The sequence below is a fragment of the Schistocerca americana genome, chromosome 4 (assembly GCF_021461395.2).
Source record: "Schistocerca americana isolate TAMUIC-IGC-003095 chromosome 4, iqSchAmer2.1, whole genome shotgun sequence".
NCBI classification, from domain to species: Eukaryota; Metazoa; Arthropoda; class Insecta; order Orthoptera; family Acrididae; genus Schistocerca; species Schistocerca americana.
In genome coordinates this window covers 27,248,442-27,269,621 of record NC_060122.1, presented here as the reverse complement: position 1 = coordinate 27,269,621, position 21,180 = coordinate 27,248,442, and the positions used below count along the sequence as shown (strand labels likewise).

The 21,180-nt window shown below is 48.3% G+C and overlaps 1 protein-coding gene across 1 annotated transcript in view; it reads left to right on the top strand.

The window, feature by feature from the left end:
* The window catches only part of LOC124613126, a 57,083-nt gene that overhangs the window by 21,030 nt on the left and 14,873 nt on the right, over nt 1-21,180 (top strand). The window contains exons 4-5 of the mRNA XM_047141742.1: nt 18,041-18,164; nt 18,990-19,142. Coding sequence (XP_046997698.1) covers nt 18,041-18,164; nt 18,990-19,142 — 277 coding nt within the window. The remainder of the gene's footprint in view (nt 1-18,040; nt 18,165-18,989; nt 19,143-21,180) is intronic.

The window sequence follows — 21,180 nt, the reverse complement described above, 5'->3', positions numbered from 1 at the left end:
TCCATAGGTTATTCGGGAGCAGCTCCTGCCATCAGCGATCGGCCGGTTGATCGGCCGCCAGCAGTGCGCGTTGGCGACACAGAAGACGGCCGAGGGCGGTTACCGCTAGGTGGCACTGTAGATGAGACACGCCGTGGCGGAGAAGGAGAGAGCTGGGTTTCTTTTTAGCCTTCTTGGAAACAGGACGTTGAGATGAGGGAGGAATCGATGGTTGTGAAGTCGGGGTACGTAAAAAATCTTCACGAGTAGGCTCTTTTTTGGAAGTCTGGGTGTCTGATTTTGGGGCTCGTGATTTAGCAGAACCCAATGAAGGGTGAGCCATACAGTGAGCAGGTGATAGTGGCGAGGTTGAAAGGGCGATCTTTGCACTGGCCGATCTGACGACTGTGGCACTGAAGGTGAAATCACAAGTCTGCGTGGCTGCCTCCTTTGTAGGCCGAGGAGACGCAAGGACAGTGCTGTATTTACCTGCATGAGGAACAGTGGGCTTTCGACTGGCGAATAACTTTCGAGCAGCAAAGGTCGACACCTTTTCCTTCACTCTGATTTCCTGGATGAGCTTTTCGTCTTTGAAAATGGGGCAATCTCAAGAGGAAGCCGCGTGGTCATCCATACGTTGATGCAATGAGGGGATGGAGGTGGACAAGCACTCTCATGGGCATCCTTGCCACATGTAACACATTTGGCCGGATGGGAACAGGACTGGCTGGTATGATTGAACCGCTGACACCGATTGCAACACGTAGGGTTTGGGATGTAACGGCGAACGGAAATTATCTCATAGCCCACTTTTATGTTCGATGGTAGTTGAACTATGTCAAATGTCAAGAAGACAGTATGGGTTGGAACGATGTTCTTGTCAACCCTTTTCAAGACTCGATGAACAGCCGTGACGCCCTGGTCAGACAGGTAGTTTTGAATTTCCTCGTCGGACAATCCGTCGAGGGAGCGTGTATAAACGACCCCACGTGATGAAATTAAAGTGCAGTGCGCTTCCACCCGGACAGAGAAGGTGTGTAGCAGTGAAGTACGCAGCAATTTTTGTGCCTGGAGGGCACTGACTGTTTCTAACAACAAGGTGCCATTTCGTAATCGGAACAAGACTTTACAGGACCTGCAACTGCGTCGACACCTTTCTGTATTCAGAAAGGTGTCGACGCAATTGCAGGTTGACTGTGGAGAAGTCTTGACCTTCGTCAGACCGAGATACAACAAGGAACTGTGGCAACGATGGAAGAACTGTCTGTGGCTGAGACTCATTTAACATTCGCTTGTGAGCAGACATAGTAGGCGATGAGGAAACCTTTGTGGAAGTATCCCCCATGATTACCGGCGTCTTCAATGGCGCGCTCCTTCCTCGTGGGGGCCCTCTCTGAGGGCACTCCCGCCTTAGATGATTGTTCACACCTCAGTTCACACCTCCTGAGAAACAGATGGAGCGACCAGTCGGCACTTTCAGAAGATACCAGCTCGGATAATCACCCCTCCCTGGGCCTGGCCATTACCAGGGGGGTACGTACGTTTCCTATCTGTGTACCCGGGGCGAGGAATTAGGCGTTACCCCGTCACCGACTATGCGTGGGAATGCGTGGGTCGGCCTTCAGACATGCACAGGGAGGAAAAAAGAGAAAGGGAGGAACAAAGAAAAGGAAAGGAAAGAAAAGAAGAGAGGTGTCAAACACCGCAGTGGAGAAGAGGGTAAAGAGAAGAAGTAAGGAAAAGAGAAGGACAAAGGAAGGACAGAGACTTGCCAGCAGAGAAAGCAAAGAAGAGAGACTGTTTTGCAGTTTGAAGCGTCTGTCTCTGGGCATAGGCACTAAACAAACTCCCAAAGGGGGAGAAAGGGAAGGGAAGAGGCGGTGGTGAGGGGGGGGGGGAGATGGGGGATGGGGAAGGATGTGGAAAAGGAAGGTATGCAGCCCGGAAAGGAAAGAGGGCCACACCAGCTCGAGGTCCCATGCTCACTACACACATATCCACAAAATAGTTGTGGACCCCCTGGGGTGTGGTGTTGAGTTAACATGTAACGATATGGATGCAGTTCTTCACTGTGCAATACTTCAACACCAGTATTGAGACATCTGGAACTGCCTTGCAATATCATGGATACTTCGCTGTTGTGATTCGTGAATGGTTACAAGAAGCACGTCCTCTGTATGTGGAGTACGTCTAATCCTTGGACGACCCTTGTCCATTACCTGTGGACGAAGATTACTGGTTGCCCCAGGCAACAAAAGTATTCTTATCAGGATGGCACCTTTGAGGGTACCGCACAGCATGTGCACGAGGAGCAGCAGCAGCAGCAGCAGCAACTTGGCTACCAGAAGTGCCCACCACTAAAATGATATCGGCATATTCATCCTCTGTTTTTTTTTTTTTTTTTTTTTGTGGCACCGCAAAGGAAAAACCGTTTCGAGGACCAATACAGAAAGGAAGAAAAAACAAATCGAAAACGTCAAGACGATACGGAAGAGTATCTAAAAGAGTCGACAAGACACCGGAGTCACCAGGGAAAAATCAAATCTCTTTTGCTTTTTAAAAAATTTAAAATGCGAGCCACAGCTCGCACGTCATCCGCTAAAATGCCCGGCAAAGCGGGCGGCAGCCCGACCCTGAGATGTAAGTGGCTAAAATAGGGGCAGAGGATCAGGAAATGTCTGACTGTTAATGGCTGGCTACAGAAAGGACAGCTGGGTGCAGGGTCGCCACTCAACAAGTGGCGGTGACTAAAGCGGCAGTGCCCTATTCGCAACCGGGTTAACATTACTTCTTCACAGCGAGACGGCCGGGAGAAAGTCGACCAGCTGTTGGGAAAGGTTTGACTTCTCTGAGTTTCTTCCCATGAAGGGAGCACCAACGGTCATGCCAAAGTGACGTGATATGCCGATACAGAAAATTACAAATATCTTGCGAGGGAACAGAGTAATAGGCAGGCCGACCGAGATGGACTGCGGTCTTAGCTGCAGCATCAGCAGCATCATTCCCAGGCATACCAACACGGACAGGAACCCACAGGAACATCACTTTGGCTCCCCCATCTGGGAACAAATGGAGGCAGTCATGGATCCGTCGAACGATGGGGTGGGCTGGATCAGGATCATCTAGACTCTGAAGGGCACTGAGGGAGTCAGAGCAGATCACACAGCGAGCGAGTTGGTGCCTGCAGATGAAGTGAAAAGCCTGACAGAGGGCAAAAAGCTCTGCAATAAAAATTGTGCACTTCTCGAGAATCCGGCATTGAAACTTATCAGCCCCAACGACAAAAGCACAGCCAACACCGTGGCGGACTTGAAACCATCAGTGTACAAAAATATGCTATCGGCAAGTTGTGAGTGAAGTTTGAGAAATTTGCAGCAATACGTCAGCTCTGGAGTTGAATCCTTCGGGAATGAGCTGAGGTCAAAATGAACACAAACCTGTGATTGAAGCCAAAGTGGTGAAGGGCTCTCACCCATTCGGAAAGTGGCGGGAAGTGTGAACTGCAGCTGCTGAAGCTGGTGACGAAAGCGGAGGCCGGAAGGCTGCAGAGAAGGAACGTACATCTCGTATTGGCGGTCAAGAATGTCATAAGAAAAAGGTCAGAGGTTGGGTGGCCTGGCATTTAAGAAAGCCGACACGCATACCTACTGAGTAGAATGTCGCGCCGGTATGACAGTGGTAGTTCACCAGCTTCTGCATGTAGACTCTCAACTGGGCTAGTACGGAAGGCACCAGTGGCAAGACGGATCCCCAAATGATGGATTGTATTTAGACGACGTAAGATAGACGGCTGTGCACATGAGTAGACAGTGCATCCATAATCCAACTTAGAGCGGACCAGAGATCGATAGACGTGGAGGAGGACAGTCCAGTCAGCTCCTTAAGAGGTGCCACTCAATACCTGAAGGACATGGCGGGACTAGGTGCAGCGTGCAGACAGGTAGGACACGTGGGGAGACCAACTAAGTTTGGTATCGAACGTAAGCTCTAAGAATTTCGTTGTATCCATGAACGGGAGAGGATATGGCGCAGTCGTAAGGACGGTGGAAGAAACACCTTGTACTGCGAGAAGTTGACGCAAACTGATATGGTAGCAGAAAAGCGGAAACAATTTGTGACGCTCCACGAATAGAGACGGTCCAGACAACGTTGAAGACAGCGTTGCAGGAGACACGTCCGCTGGAAGCTGCAATAAACAGCGAAGTCGTCAACGAAAAGAGAGCCGGAAATGGTAGCTGCAGGGCAGTCCATAATAGGGTTGATGGCTATGGCGAAGAGGACGACACTCAGTACGGATCCCTGAGGCACCGCGTTCACCTGCGAAAAAGTGTGGGATAAGGAGGAACCCACACATACCCGGAAAACTTAGTCTGTTCAAAATTCGCAGATGAATATGGGAAGACGACCGTGAAGGTTCCATGTATGCATAGTACGTAGAATGCCCGTCCACCAACAAGTATGATAGGCTTTCTCCAGATACAAAGAACATGGCCACTGTTTCAAGCTTTTGCAGAAAATTATTCATGATGAACGTCGACAGGATGACGAGATGTTCAACCGTTGAGCGGCACTTTCGTAACCCACACTGAGCATTAGTGAGAAGGTGGTGTGACTCCAGCCACCTCACTAATTAATCATTGATCATGCATTCCATCACCTTACAAACGCTGCTGGTAAGGGAAATTGGGCGATAACTGGGAGGAAGAGATTTGTCTTTACCAGGCTTAGGCAGGGGAACAATAGTAATTATACGCCAAAACATGGGAAATACACCGTCATTCCAAATACGGTTGTAGGTACGGTTGTAGGTATCGAGAAGAAAGAGTTTTCCCGCAGGAGGAAGATTCTGCAGCATGAGGACGTGGATTGTATCGGGCCCAGGAGTAGAAGACCTGGATGAGGAGAGAGCACGCTCGAGCTCCCTCATAGTAAAAAGAGTAGTGTAGCATTCTTGGTTCAAAGAGAGAAAAGAGATTGCACGAGCCTCCACCGCCTGTTTAGGAAGAAGGAAGGCTGGATGGTAGTGGGTGGAGCTTGAAACCTCCGCAAAGTAACGCCCCAAAGCGGTGAAAACATCAACAGGGTCGATTACGACGTTTCCCGCCACAGTCAGCCCAGAAATCCGGGAGTGGGCGATAGTCCCGGAAAGCCAGCGCAGGCCACCCCAAAAGAGAGAGAAATCTGTCGAACGAGCTAGTGAAGGAAACCCGGCACGCTTACTTGCTTTCCTTAATAGTGCGACGGCACTGCGCACGTAGTTGCTTGTAGCGGTTGCAGTTCGTTAACGTAGGATGACGGTGAAAGACACGAAGCGCACGTCGTCGTGCACGAATCGCACTGCCGCACTCTACAGTCCACCGAGGGACCGGGAGGAGAAGTAGGATAGAGGATTAGGCAGCCGAGAGAATAACGTCCACGAGGAGTTCGATCTGATCATCACAGCTGGGAAACGGCCGTTCGTCAAAGACTGCCAAGTATGAATAGAGCCTCCAGTCAGCAAGAAAGAATTTCCAATGTGAGGGCCCTTGTGGCGGGGTATGACTGTACAGGCGAGTCACACAAGGTAAGTGGTCACTCGAGTAAGTATCGGAAGGAGCACACCACTCGAGACGTCGCGCGAGCTGGGCAGAGCAGATCGAGAGGTCTAAGTGGGAATAAGTGTGCGTGGAATCAGAGAGAGACGTGGCTTCGCCGGTGTTAAGGCACACAAGATCAAAATGATTAAGAAGGTCCTCTAAAAGAGAACCTCTCGGACAGGTGACAGGCGAGCCCCAAAGACGATGATGGGTATTGGTGTCACCGAGGAGCAGAAAGGGTGGAGGGAGCTGAGCAACAAGCTGAACCAGGTCCGCTCTAGTGACAGCAGAAGCCGAAGGGATATAGATGGTGCAGAAGGGAAATCTAAATTCGGGAAGGAAAACATCGGCAGCAACTGCTTGCAAGTGGGTGTGCAAGGGGATAGGACGATGACAAACATAATCTAGTAGAAGCATCGTGACCTCACCATGAGCAGGAATAGCAGCAATGCCTTATCTGATAGATAATTAGTTATTTCGTCCTCCGTCATACCATCCAACAGCTGGGTGTAGATACACTGTGGGACGAGTTAAGTGTCCTGAGAATCCACTTATATAGGATATTCGGGGAGGATTTGGGCCTTGAGTAGTTTCTGGGCCTGGAGAGTACTATCAATTTCCAAAAGCAGAGTTCCATTGCGGAGACGAGAGCATGACTTCATAGGGCCGGCGATGCCATCCACGCCTTTCTGTATAACAAATGGATTAACAGTAGCAAAAGTCTTGTTTTCGTCTAAATGTGAGACTACTGGATATCGAGGCGCTACAGGAAGAGACATTGAGGCAGGAGCCTCATTCCGCATTATTTTATGTGAAACACTCAGAGAAACAGAAGGAAAATCAGTCATTGGGAAGAAATCCCCCATGATTGCCAGCGTCTCTGATGGCGCGCTCCTTCCAGCCAGGGGCCCTTCACAGGGGAGGCCCCCGCCTCAGGTGATTGTCCGCACCTTAGGTCATACCTCCATAATGGCTGACGGAGGGACCTATCAAGAGGAGGAAGGTAACAGCTCAGGTAATCACACCTCCGTGGGCCTGGCTGGTACCAGGGGGTACGTGCGAGCCCTACGTGCCAACTCATGGCTGGGAATTACCCGTTACCCAGTGTCCTGCTATGCGTGGGTGGCCATCAGGCACACACAGGGAGGAGAAAAAAGATAAGAATGAAAGGAAGAAAGAAAGGATTTCCTCAAACGCTGCAGCGGAGGAAAAAGAGAGCAGAACAAGGAAAGAAAGGAACAAGGAAAGAGCGGAACATGGAAAAAGTGAACAGGGAGAGAGCTAAACAGGGAAGGAGCAAAACGAGGAAAGAGCACTACAGGGAAAGAGTAGTACAAGGGAGAATATTCCTACAAGCAGACCATGGAGGCACGAGACATGTCCCCAACAGAGAGGAAAAGGACAGGAGGAGACAAGTAGCACAGAAAGAGAGGAGCTGCTGCGAGGGCTGGGGCACTGTGGTCGTCAAGCACGTACTCACCAAAGAGCGGTGAGCCCCCTGGGGAGATTCATCCTCTGGTGTGTCCCATCGTGAAGCCGACCTACATGAACTGGACAGAACCAGTTATGGTTGTGCGCTGCATGGTTTGTAGACACATGCGGGCAGTTTAATGGGTCACATTGTCATGTGATAGCCTATTGTCATGTGACAAAATGATGTGGTGGTTGGTGCTTTAGGGCGGAAAACTGCCAAGGTCGTAAGCTCCTGTATCGTAATGTAAGGAAAAACCGCTACTAAATAAAAACCGAGAGGAAAAAAGCAAAAACTCAGTCAAGCAAGTTTAAAAGAAGAACAGCTATGGACCAGGACGTTCCTAGGGAAATTTTCTCAAAATACCGTTGAGATGGCGTAGCTGCCTATGGAGGGTATCACGTTTGCTTCGCCATGCCGCTGCGGCGAATAGAACGTAAGATACGATAGACAGAACGTGTGTCATCGGCTAAAACATCTGTCAAAGTAGACGGCAACCATAGACGTAAACGTGAACAATTAAAAAATGAACATGGGATCAGAAAGTGACGGGCTGTCAAGGGTTGAGGGCAGTAGGCACAGATTGGTGCAGGGTCGCCACTTAATAAATGGCGGTGACTAAAACGACAGTGTCCCATACGCGGTCAGGATAGAATGACCTGCTCACGATGTGAGGGCCGAGAGGAAGTCGACGATGCTATTGGGAGAGGCGTAATGTCCCAGAGTTTGTTCCCCTGGAGAGAAGACCATTGTGCACTCCAAACTGATACTACATGCTGACAGACAGTGACAAAGTCACCTGAGGGAACAGAACAACTAACAGGCAGAGGGAGGACAGCTGCAGCCATTGCAACAGCATCAGTAGCACCATTCCCTGGCATGCCGACGTGACCAGGAATGCACAGGAACACCAAATTGGCTCCCTCCCACAGTAAGCGAATGCATGGATTCTTGGATCCGTTGCACTAGGTGGTGGACTGAGAACAGCACTGGAAGCTTTGAAGGGCACTGAGAGAATCTGAGTAGATGACACAATTTGGAAGCCCATGTCGCTGGGTGTACTGGGTCGTCTGATAAAGGGTGTAGAGCTCTGGAATAAAAGTTGAGCACTGGGCAAGAAACCAATATTGAAAAGAATCATCGCTAAGTACAAAGGCACACCCGACGCCATGGTCGGTTTTGGAACCTTTGATGGAGACGAGAACACTGTCCCCAAGTTGCGTGTGAAGTGCGAGAAACTTGCTGCGATACACCAAGCCAGGAGTAGGTTCCTTAGGAAGCGAATAGGCTCCAAAATGGACACATACCTTGGCACGAATCCAGAGCAATGAAGAGCTCGCACACATGGGGAATGTAAAAAATGGAAATTTGTTGTAGTGTCTTATGGGACCAAACTATTGAGGTCATCGGTCCCTAAGCTTACGCACTACTTAATCTATCTTAAACTTACTTACGCTAAGGACAACACACACACTCATATCCCAGGAAGGACTCGAACCTCCGATGGCGGGAGCCGTACGAACCGTGACGAGGCGCCTCAGACCGCGTGGCTACCCCGCGTGGCCAAGGCGAATAGGTGTCGAAGCAGCAAACGAAAGCGACCTACCCCTGCAGACGCTACTGGTGTAGGAAATTGGGCAATAGCGGGAAGGAAGGTCTTTTTCCTTACCACCTTTAAGTATGGGAATGACGATGGTCTCATGCTAGCAACTGAGAAATGTGCCATTTGGCCAAATGCAGTTATATTCATGGAGGAGAAGGCGAAGGCCCTCGGGAGATAGGTGTTGCAACATCATAATGTGAACGTCGTCCAGTCCTGGAGCTGATGTTTAGGACGAAGAGAGTGCATGTTTAAGCTCCCTCATAGTAAAAGTAGTATTGTAATATTCACGATCCTGGGAGAAGAAACATTGCCTCAGCCGCCTGTTTCAGAAAAAGGAAGGCAGGATGGTAGTGGTTGGAACTCGAAAGGTATGCAAAACATTGGCTCAAAGTGTTGAGGATATCAAGAGGGTCTACAATGACATTGTTCGCTACGGTCAGACCAGGAACTGGGGAATGAACCGCGTTTCCTGAAAGCCGACAGAGATTACCCGAAACAACAGAAGAGGGAGTAAAACTGTTAAAAGAGCTTTGAAAAGAAAGCGAACTAACTGTTTTTCTATCCATAAAAATGCGGCGACACTGAACACATAGCTGTTTATAACCGATACAATTCGCCGTCGTGGAGTTTAAAAACGCGGAAAGCTCGTCTCTACGCGCTGATTGCGTCGCGGAAAGCCTCGTTCCAACAGGGGACGGGTGCACGTCACGGCAAGGAAGAAGCGCGAGGTATGAAACATTACGAGACAGTAAGGATAGTGTTTGTAAGGTATTCTACCTGCTCATCAGTGCAGGGGAAATGATGTTCATCGAAATCGGCCAGTGAGGAGTAGAGCTGGCAGTCAGCTTTGGAACGCCACCAGTTGGTTGGACACACAAATGCGATGGGCATCAGCAAACGAATGACGCAGGGGATATGGTCAGTCGAGCGTGTGTCGGAGGAAACGGATCATTCGGGACGACAAACAAGCTGAGCAGTACTGATCAAAAGGTTCAAGTGGGAAAAGAAATCTGTGGAATTGGAAAGAAATGTGGGTGTAGCCGTGTTCAAACAGTTTAGATTGAGTTGGGTCTTATCTACTAGGAGAGCCACTCTGACAGGGCCGTGGAGAGCCCCAAAGGGGATGGTGGGCATTGAAGAGGGATAGCAGCAAAAAAGGAAGGAGGAAGTTGAGCAATAAGTTCCAAATGAGTCTGCCCTGGTGACAGTGGAAGCGGAGGGTGAGTAGATGGAGTAAGAGAAGGTGAAACTGGGAAGGGAAACACAGATAACAATAGCCTTAAGCTGGGTGTGTAAGAAAATAGTGTTACTATAGACGTCGTTTTGAGTGAGCAAATGGCTCCCCCATGAGCCTGAGTCCCCACTTCAGGGGGAGGGACAAAATGGACAGAAGTGTCGGAGGTGGAAGCGATCGTGAGGGCGTAATTTTGTTTCCTGGAGGCAGAAATCAACTAGACAGTATCATGGTAGGAGGAGCTGTAATTCAATCCTATTCTATCTGATTCCGTGAATGTCCCATTGGAGAGTAACCATACCCGATGACACGAGATGGGTCAAATAAGGTGGTTGCTGAGTGCAGAATCTGAACATGGATACTGACCAGGTTCAGAGGCTGGAGAATCCTGGTTAGTTCGATAGAGATATCAGTATTCACCTTTGGTTGGCCAGCAGACTCTTGGCAGTGCATCCCAGTGAAAAGGAGGTCAGCTGGGTGAGTGTATCGCGTGGTGACGCTGCTAAAGAAGAACGCTGAGGTGGAGAAAGGGAAGATCGTTTGCTTTGTTTGGCTGCTTCGAACCTTGGAGTTTGTCAGGCGCATACCCAGACGTTGGCTGGCTGGGTGTGTGGAAAAAGTCATTGCGGTTATACTCCTTTTTCGATTTCCGAGCTTCTGATTGCGAGGCATGCGATTTCGCTGGCGCAGGAAAAGGTTGATTGGTATGGTGTGGACCTGTAGCAGGTGAAGATGAGGGTGTGATCTTGGAGCTGGTCTATTTCACAACCATGGCACTGAACTGGAAGTTGCAAGTTTGAAGGGCCATGTCCTTCATAGGCGGAGGTGAAACGAGAAATATACCGTAATTGCCAGAGAGTGGTTTACAAGGTTTGTGGTTAGCCACTATTTTTGAGCAATGTGAGTAGGAATCTTTTCCTTCCTCTGGATCTCCTGAACAGCTCTCTCATTTAGGTTGGACAGTCACAGGAGGAACCAGCATGATAACTCTTGCATTTGATACAGTGGACACACACCCTCATGAGCGTCCCTGCCACAGTTTATGTATTTGGCTGCATTCTCACAAGATTCACAGGTGTGGTTGTAATGCTGATATTTATAGCAACGCATGAGAATTGGGATATATGATCTGACAGTATTAGCTTCATAACCAGCCTCAATTTTTGATGGATGTACCACATGGTCAAATGTGAGGAATAGAATGTGGGTTGGTAGAAATTCTTTACCAACCCTCTTCATGATCCAGTGAATTTCAGTAATTCCCTGGTCAGTGAAAGAGGCCGTTATTTCAGCCTCGGACAGGTCATGAAGCAGTGGAGATTATATGACACCACCGGAGGAATTCAGAGTGCAGTGGATCTCTGCTTTAACAGGATAGTGTTGCGTAAAGTAGTTTCTGTGCTTGAAAAGCACTTTCCGTCTGCAAAAGGAAGTTCCCACAACGCAACCAAGAGCAGGATTTCACAGGACTGGCAACTGCATCTACACCCTTCTGAATAACAAATGGATTACCTATCGTGAAACTGTGACCACCTTCCGTGTGTGACAGCATGAGGTATTTGGGTGCAGCCGGGAGAGGAGTCGATTCTTTCGCCTCAGTCCATTTACGTTTTTGAGATGAGGAACTCATGTCCCATAATACCTGCTCATACCTGCTGGGGAACCCCATCAGGAACAGCTCACCAGCCTGAGATGAATGTTCACACCTCAGGTGACACCTGCCAGACTCCAGTCAGAGGTACCAATCGGCACAGAGAAAGGTACCAGCTCATGCAGTCACCACTCCCTAGACATGGCCTTTACCAGGGGTCGTATGAGCCCTACTTGTCGACCCAGGGCTGGGAATTACGGGTTATCCAGTCAACTTTTACGTTTCACAGTGGACTGGTCTTTAAAAATGCACAGGGGGGAAAAAGAAGAAAAGCAAAGCGAGAGACGTCAAACGCCAAAGAGGAGGAATAGTAAGAAAAGGAAGGGCAGGGAAAGAAAGATGGGTGGACGCGACGAATCCGTACACATTTTTGCCAAGGCGTTCAGTATCACTAAGAAGATGACTTGGTCCCCAAGGAAGTGGAAAAGAATACCAGGAGGATAGTCGTGCAGCATTGAAAGGGAAGAAGCTTTGCAAAGCCTGGGACCTTGTAGCAACCAAGCACGTACTCACCAAAGAGTGGTTCAAATGGCTCTGAGTACTATGGGACTTGACATCTGAGGTCATCAGTCCCCTAGAACTTAGAACTACTTAAACCTAACCAACCTAAGAACAGCACACACATCCATGCCCGAGGAAGGATTCGAACCTGCGACCGTAGCGGTCGCACGGTTCCAGACTGAAGCGCCTAGAGTGGATCGGCCACTCCGGCCGGCTCACCAAAGAGTGGTGAGTCCCCTGGGATCCGGGGTGACAAAATGATGTCCTACTTACACACGACGAGAACTAGGGAACAGATGTCTAAAAAATATTAAAGAAACACCTGACAAGGATTCGAACCATAGCACCATATTGGATGTTGTTTCGATGTCCCATCAGTCTACTCTTTCTTTTTAATTAACAGAGTGACTTGGTACTATTATGTCCATAGTCAGTCATCACGTAATGCACACATTAAAAAAGTTTTGCATCGCCCCGGTTCCCAGAAATCTTCAAGATAGACGTTGACTGTGGATATAGTGTTATAGTCACAGTCCTTTTGACTGTTCAGAGACGTCACTAAACCCGCCCAAAGATGTAAACAACCACCCATGAGCAGCGCCTGGTCAGACAGCTGATCAGTTCCACTTATTCCACCAGGAAGGAGGTACACGGCTCGCGTTGTCTGTAGTTGAACATGCCTACACGGTCAATAGCGCGGTTGGACCGCCTCCGCATTGTATCTTTGTGCCAGAAAGGGCTCTCAACAAGTGAAGTGTCCAGGCGTCTCGGTGTGAACCAAAGCCATGTTGTTCGGACATGGAGGAGATACAGAGAGACAGGAAGTGTCGATGACATGCCTCGCACAGGCCGCTCAAGAGATACTACTGCAGTGAATGGCCACTACCCACGGATTATGGTTCGGAGGAACCCTGACTGATGCCGAAGCAAATGATGTAAGGATGTCAGTTGTTCTGTCACCAATGATCGCATTTTCAACACTTCCATTTGTATTCTTTTCAAGGTCAACAATTTTGCCTTTACACGCCTAACTTCGCAATTCGCAAAGGGGCGTGATCCGTTGCATCATAAAGTTCACGCACGATTGAATAATAATATTCGTAAGTTCTCCGAAAGTCCCGAAGTTTGCCTGAGCCTCGGTTTTGCCAGCTGTGTGCACCCATCAAGTATGGAAGAGTACTTCCTAGTGGACTGTAGAGTACGCTCCCACACGGTTCGCATCACGTCATCGAGAGAGGGGTCAGCTAGGAGCGCGACGTTTAACATCCACGGAGTGCGAAACAATCTGACTGGTTGCCGTTCTAGTTTGAGAGTTGTAGTCACAGCACAGTGATCCGTAAAGGAAGCTGGGATGATTTCAGCATTAAGTGTACAATCGCGCAGGTAGTCTGATAAGTAAAACCTGTGTAACCTATCCAACCTGCTACTAGAAGGCGTAGTAAAGTGGGTAAATTTAACGAGTATTTACATATCCAGACGTCTTGCAAGCGTAAAGAGTGGACCAATTCATGTAATTGACGACAGAAATTAAAATCTGGAGATTGATCTGCAGGACGCAACACGCAGTTAGAATCGCCACCCAACAGAATACCCGGAGGACTCTGACGCAACAGATAAAAACGCGAACAATCCGCTGCGCGACCAGTGTCAGAAGGAGCATATAAAAGAACCAAAGTAAGACTAAAAGGTTGACAACCTATGCCCCTGCCAGAATCCAAGATTTCCACCTCAGCAATAGGAATGCCTTCGCGAAAGAATAAGGCGGTCACGGAGAATATTCAGGTGCTACATTAAAGATCACACGAAAACCAGGTAAGGAGAAATGCCTAAATAACACCTCCTATAAGAAGACTATATACGCACATGAATCAAACATGAACTGACGCAGCGAAGCCAATCGTAATTCTGATTCCACACGATTAACATTTAAGGAAAGGAACGTGTAGGCTATACAGCGATGTACGAAACATCCGAACAGAATTAAGTAGACAGCTGAGGGCCAAGATCCACTGCGGAATCCACAGATGAGTCAGACATCGGGGGTCCACGACCGCCGCCATCGCAACCTTGTTTCTTAGATTTCTTACGTGCCACCGCACGGTCAGGATTATGCGCTGCTTCTGTCGGCTACGAGCCATGGCGGCCTCTGTAGACGGAGGTTTGAGAGGGATCATAGGCACAGCTTCCTGTCCCCCAGGACTAGGGGCATGTAATACACTTCCAGACAATAAGGCGGAAGCATTCTGTGGAACTGCCAATGCAACAGACGATACTTGGCCGCTAATTTTATTCCCTCAGGAGTTGCAGTGGTCAGAAAATTCAGGAAACCGTCGGCGGCTGAAGACGAAGCAGCAGGAGAGCACTGCATCGTCACAGACTAAGGGGGGGCGGGGGGGGGGGGGGGGGACTCCGTTCCCTCTCGACACACAGTGAGTCGGGGGAGGGGGGGGACGCTGGAGATAACATCTTCACCACTCACCGTACCACGGGCGGGAGCTATCGCAGGATCCCTCTTGACCAGTATACATGACAGGGACGCGGTAACCACACACCTGTAAATGTGATTGAATACTGCGTTCCACTTGATTTTCCACAGAACGAATTCCACTGTAACACTGTAATCTGTGTTGAGTAGACCAGAGTTCACGACGGACGTTTTTCAAAGTACCATAATATGTCAATGCGTTCTTTAGAAGGTTGTCATTATCTTCTGGCGGGAGGTTGAACACTCGAACATTGGTATATTCAATTTCAGCATCTGTGAGTGACACCATACTGACGGAATTATCGCGATGCTTGAACGGGACGTGAGAACCATGTCGCGACAGTAATCTTTTAACGTGAAGGAGATCCATAAATTTCACTTAAAACAAGTACTCGTCTGTATCAAAATAAGCGGTGTGGACCTGATCAGAGTTCACATGAAATGCATCGACAAGCCAATCGTGGATTTCTAGAGACCCGGGCTGCACGTGTCGCGTTGTTTTACAGAAAGTAAAGCTCACAGTACCTTTTCGTGGAATGCACGTTGGAGCCTTCATAGCCATTGCGGAGCAGTCGACGCCGCTGCAAGTAGAGGAACACAAACAGACAGTAAGGCGGAGCGGAGGCGCAACGACTCACTCGGCAGACAGAATAACACTAACGATGAAAACTCCACACAAGCGACGCTGTGGCGAGTGAAGTAAACAAGAACCTTCCCGCTCGGCCCTCGAAGCGGTCCTTTGCTGGGACAGCGCGTTGGGCCCCTCCCCTCACTCAGAGAGCCACCCACGATGGCGACCGGTGGGCAGCGCAGGGTGGCACGCATTCCTCTGACCATTCCCGTGCGCTGCATGATGTGACAGTGTTGCCGGCTCCTTTCAAAACGGGCACATCCTAATTTTGCCAGAGAAACTTCTTGAATCTGGATGTGGAATCGCGTCCGGACCTCCGAGTGTGGCAGTTTCTCTTCACCGGCTATTTATTCTAGCCATGTTGGGAAATTTCGGATCTAATTACACTACTGGCCATTAAAACTGCTACACCAAGAAGAAATGCAGATGATAAACGGATATTCATTGGACAGATATACCATACTAGAACTGACATGTGATTACATTTTCACGCAATTTGGGTGCACAGATCCTGAGAAATCAGTATCTCCACCTCTAGCCGTGGTAACGGGCTTGATACACCTGGGCATTGAGTCAAACAGACCTTGGATTGCGTGTACAGCTTCAACACGATACCAGAGTTCATCAAGAGTAGTGACTGACGCATTGTGACGAGCCAGTTGCTCGGCCACCATTGACCAGACGTTTTCAGTTGCTGAGAGATCTGGTGAATGCGCTGGCCTGGGCAGCAGTCGAACATTTTCTGTATCCAGGAAGGCCCGTACAGGACCTGCAACATGCGGTCGTCCACTATCCTGCTGAAATGTAGGCTTTCACGGGGATTGAATGAAGGGTAGAGCCACTGGTCGTAACACGTCTGAAAAGTAACGTCCACTGTTCAAAGTACCGTCAATGCGAACAAGAGGTGACCGAGACGTGTAACCAATGGCACCTCATACCATCACGCCGGGTGATACGCCAGTATGGCGATGACGAATACACGCTTCCCATGTGCGTTCACCGCGATGTCGCCAAACACGGATGCGACCATCATGATGCTGTAAACAGAACCTGCATTCATCCGAAAAAATGACATTTTGCCATTCGTGCACCCAGGTTCGTCGTTGAGTACACCATCGCAGCTGCTCAGGTCTGTGATGCAGCGTCAAGGGTAACCGTACCCATGGTCTCCGAGCTGATAGTCCACGCTGCTGGAAACATCGTCGAACTGTTCGTGCAGATGGTTCTTGTCTTGTAAACGTCCCCATCTGTTGACTCAGGGATCGAGACGTGGCTGCACGATCCGTGACAGCCATGCGGATAAGATGCCCGTCATCTCGACTACTAGTGATACGAGGCGGTTGGGATCCAGCACGGCGTTCCGTATTACCCTCTTGAACCCACCAATTCCATATTCTGCTAACAGTTATTGGATCTCGACCAATGCGAGCAGCACTGTCGCGATACGATAAACCGCAATCGCGATAGTCTACAATCTGACCTTTATCAAAGTCGGAAACGTGATGGTATTCATTGCTCCTCCTTACACGAGGCATCACAACAACGTTTCAACCGAGCGAGGTGGCGCAGTGGTTAGCACACTGGACTCGCATTCGGGAGGACGACGGTTCAATTCCGTCTCCAGCCATCCTGATTTAGGTTTTCCGTGATTTCCCTAGATCGCTTCAGGCAAATGCCGGGATGGTTCCTCTGAAAGGGCACGTCCGATTTCCTTCCCCATCCTTCCCTAATCCGAGCTTGTGCTCCGTCTCTAATGACCTCGTTGTCGACGGGACGTTAAACACTAATCTCCTTCTCCACAACAACGTTTCACCAGGCAACGCCGGTCAACTGCTGTTTGTGTATGTGAAATCGGTAGGAAACTTTCCTCAAGTCAGCACATTGTGTGAGTGCTCTGAAAAGCTAATCATTTACATATCACAGCATCTTCTTCCTGCGGCCAGAGTGGCCGAGCGGTTCTAGGCGCTTCAGTCCGGAACCGCGCGACCGCTACGGTCGCAGGTTCGAATCCTGCTTCGGGCATGGATGTGTGTGATGTCCTTAGGTTGGTTAGGTTTAAGTAGTTCTAAGTTCTAGGGGACTGATGACCTCAGAAGTTAAGTCCCATAGTGCTCAGAGCCATCTCCTTCTTGTCAGTTTAATTTCGAGTCTGTAGCGCGTCATCTTCGTGGTGTAGCAATTTTAATGGCCAGCAGTGTAGTATGGCAGACCGAGCCCAGAACCTTTACGCTTGTTTTTCACCCTCAAAGCTCTATCGATACAGCGGTGGGGACAGTCCTGTTCAAAGCTTCGGACTGACAGTGCCTGTCTGCTGCCCTTCTAAACATCAAATCTCTGTCCCATACATTTCTAGCCTAGCGCAACTGCAAGAAAAAATATACCGAAGTCTGAGAATGTACGAGTCTTCCTTTTTGTCTGCCAGGGAGTGCCATAACAGTGTACACTGAAATATTTTTTCTGCATACGAAGTCGGATGAAAATTACTTTTTTAATCGCAGGGGAAGTTGTGCAGACTGGTTGTGATACTAGCAAAGCCTAGAATTAGCCGCTTTTTTACCGCTACTTCCTGATTACACATAGACAAAGACCCTCCATTCCGAAACATGTGTCCGGATATCCAAAAAATATACTATTTTTACTGTTTGGATTTGCTTCAACTCATAAAATGCGATATTGCCAATGGAAAATCAGTAAGAAGCGCCAGTGACACCAACAGTTCATCTGCAGTTTATTTAATAAAACTGTAGAACTGCAGACTTTTTATAATTTTCTACCTGACAATCTGAGTAGTTCATTGTGTAGTAGAACGTTCATTTTCTTAGGAATGAGTTGTACAGTATCACGTGACCAACTGCGCTCCGTCGACTGGGAGGGTGCACTTCGCTCCACACAGGCATCATGTTTTGCAGGTTTTGGTGGACGATGTGTCCGGCCTGGACGTGGATTACGACTGGGACTCGCAGGAGATGTACGTCAAAATGGAGCGCTTTGGTGTCCCCATCTACAGGACCCGTGTCTACTGGGTGTCGGAAGGTACGCAATCTCTCTTCTGAAATTCTACAAATTACGAAAGTTGAGTTACTCTCTTCGACAATCGAGAGCTACTGTAACTATCCCATTATGCCACGATCGCCTAATTACTACGATATTCACATTATAGGTTTCGTAAATTTGTTGCCATCTTCAGATATGATAATTAATCCGTTAAAAGCCTCATCATAATATATAAAAATACAAGTTATTCATTCTGAACATCATCAAACGGTATAAAGTATGTAGTAATTAACCGCAACTGTTTCGTCAGCACAGAAAAGGAAGAGGGGAGGGGTTGGATCACTAGTTTCTCCCCCTGTTCACACCACACCAGTTACTTTTCAGTATTTTCTTAGAACCATGGGAGTTCTGTTAATGAATCCTAAATGATGAGCAATAATATCGATATCATTTCGTAGAAGATAGCTTATGTGTCGTTTTCAGTTTCTCCAATAAAATGTACTACCTGCAAGAAATTTGCTCTTATTTGTTTTCAACTTATTTGCAGAATGTCAAATGAAGCGGATATGAACAGAACAAAATGAAAAAAATCTTGATTCCTAGTCTACTGATGACAGTTTCCAAATGTATCATTGTAGTAAGCATAAGCACTAGGTGGTTGTTAGTGACTTTAGCAGTATCACTATGTAACAAACGTCTGGTGACTCGAACACTCGACAGAAATCCACAGATGGAATGCTCTACACTCCTAACAGGGCACTAGTTGAGGACTGCGCACTTAGATGTAGAATTCATGCTTGCAACATAATAATTTATTATAATGTCGTCAGCTATGCAGTAACAGCAGACTCCCATGTTGTACAGATGAACTGAACGAAGGGCGCAGCACGTGGAAGAACGGACTGGGCAGCGGTCTCTGGTTCGAAGGCAAGAACGGGCGTCTGGAGATCCCCATCGAGCAGGCGAAGATCGAGAGCGACACGCCGTACACCGAGCAGGCGTGCATCCCCACCATGGGTGAGTGTGGCGCCTGCGCTCGCCGTGGACAGCCTCAGCTGGGATCTGCAACTACTTGCCAATTATAGACTGCAAAGAGAGAGAGAGAGAGAGCAAAAGCTACAAGAGCTTGCGTTGCAGGTTGCATATCTAGCGGCTTACAGGACAGCAAAAATTTGATTTTCAGTACTTCACGTAATTTCTTATAACCTGACGTTAAAGGTATAACGTTAAAAGTCAAATATTAAAGTCCATATATTATGAGGCAGCGTAACTCATGTTCTGCAGATTACCCAAACTGTATTCAGCCAACACCTAAGAATGAGTACTCTTAGCGACTTCCAGTAAATTTTATACATAATTTCAAGACTTTTCGTCGTCTAGCCCCCCTCTCCCCCACCCATCCGCAACGAGAAAAGAAGGGCAAAAGGATTATCGCTCACTACATTTTTGCTCTTCATGCAGCAGAACTCCAGCACCAGTTATGACCAATTAATTTGTTACTACTGACTATTTGCAACACATTTTACAGACGCTATTCACATATACCATTGAATATATCAGCAAAGTTAATGCCGGATCGCTATAATTAAAGTGCAGCTTCTATCGGAGGTCCAGTGTGGGCTGCAATTAACATATGGCAGTCAAACTTGGTAGAGGTGCTACTCCATTCATGCGGAACCACTTTGTGCTGGAAAACAAATTAGTTCCAGTTGTGGACACCAGTTGCAAATTTGACACTGTACACTGTCTGTATGACGGTAAGACATCCACGCTATCACTTGACAAGCCATAACTTGGACGAACAGTATGGCTATCGAGAAGAAAGACGCTGCGCTGTCAGTGAAGCTGTTGTATGCGAAAGGCAGTAATTACAGTGATGCAATGAGAGAGTACCGCCGACTGAATGGTCTGCAGAGAGACCTGATGTCATTAACTGGTTTAAAGAAGATGACGATCAAATTCGAAACCACAGGTGAGCTTGGTGTGTCACCTGGAAGAGGAAGGCGTTCCACCCCCAATGGAAGTTATTGATGAACTCGTTGTTGCTGTAACTGACCGTGCAGCACTTCTGCAGGTAGTACATGCAGTGTGACGAGAGTTGTCCATCCCACGGTCAACAATACGGAAAGTTTTGCTGTCTATTTTGCACTGGCATGCGCAAACGATCCAGACGGCGCAGCAACTGAAACCTCATAATCGTAGCAACGGTCTGAATTTGGTCTTCGATTTCTGGCGTGGATCAGAGTTGATGAAATATGGCCTGGCAATATCCTACGGGGTGACGAGGTACATATTACACAACAGGGTGCAGTAAATTCACACAACTGCCGAATTAGAGGTACTGTTAAACCGTGTGTTGTGGAGAAAGAGCCACTGCACTCGCTGTATCTGATTGTGTGTGTAGATTCACAGTCAGCTTTACTCTCGATCCATTTCTGGTACAGGAGTCTACACCCAGAGAGTCTCACAAGTGTACCATGACGTCTGCACGTTATCGAGACCTCCTTGTACTGCACGTGATTCCTGATATGGAAGAGTGCAGCTGTGTGCAAACCCCTGTCTTCATGCAAGATGGGCCACCTCATGTCAATTGCCCAGTGAAAGATCTGCTTCAAGCTATCTTCCACGCACATCCTATCTCCAGAGGTTTTCTAGGTGCATGGCCTGCGACATCGCCTGATCTGAATCCCTGTGACGTTTTCCTCTGGGGTATCTGAAAGAAAGCGTGTACCAGGGATACGCTCTACCTGATCTGAAGTACAGTACACAGAAAGGCGTTGTTCAGAGCCCACCGGAACTGCAACGAGCAACTGTTGATCAAGTCGTTCCCACATGCAGCATCTCGTCGAAGCCTCCGGTGCTTACATCGAACAAATTGTGTAAGCGCCAGTTAATCATATCAACGTTATGCCTTACTCACTTGTTTGACCTCAACTGACCATGTCCCGTTCCTTATCCATTACACATGCAAACATTTATATACATCTTTCTTGCATTCGCAGGCCAGATTTGCACATGTTGGCCAAAACTGAAAATAATTTTGTTTCCCAGCATA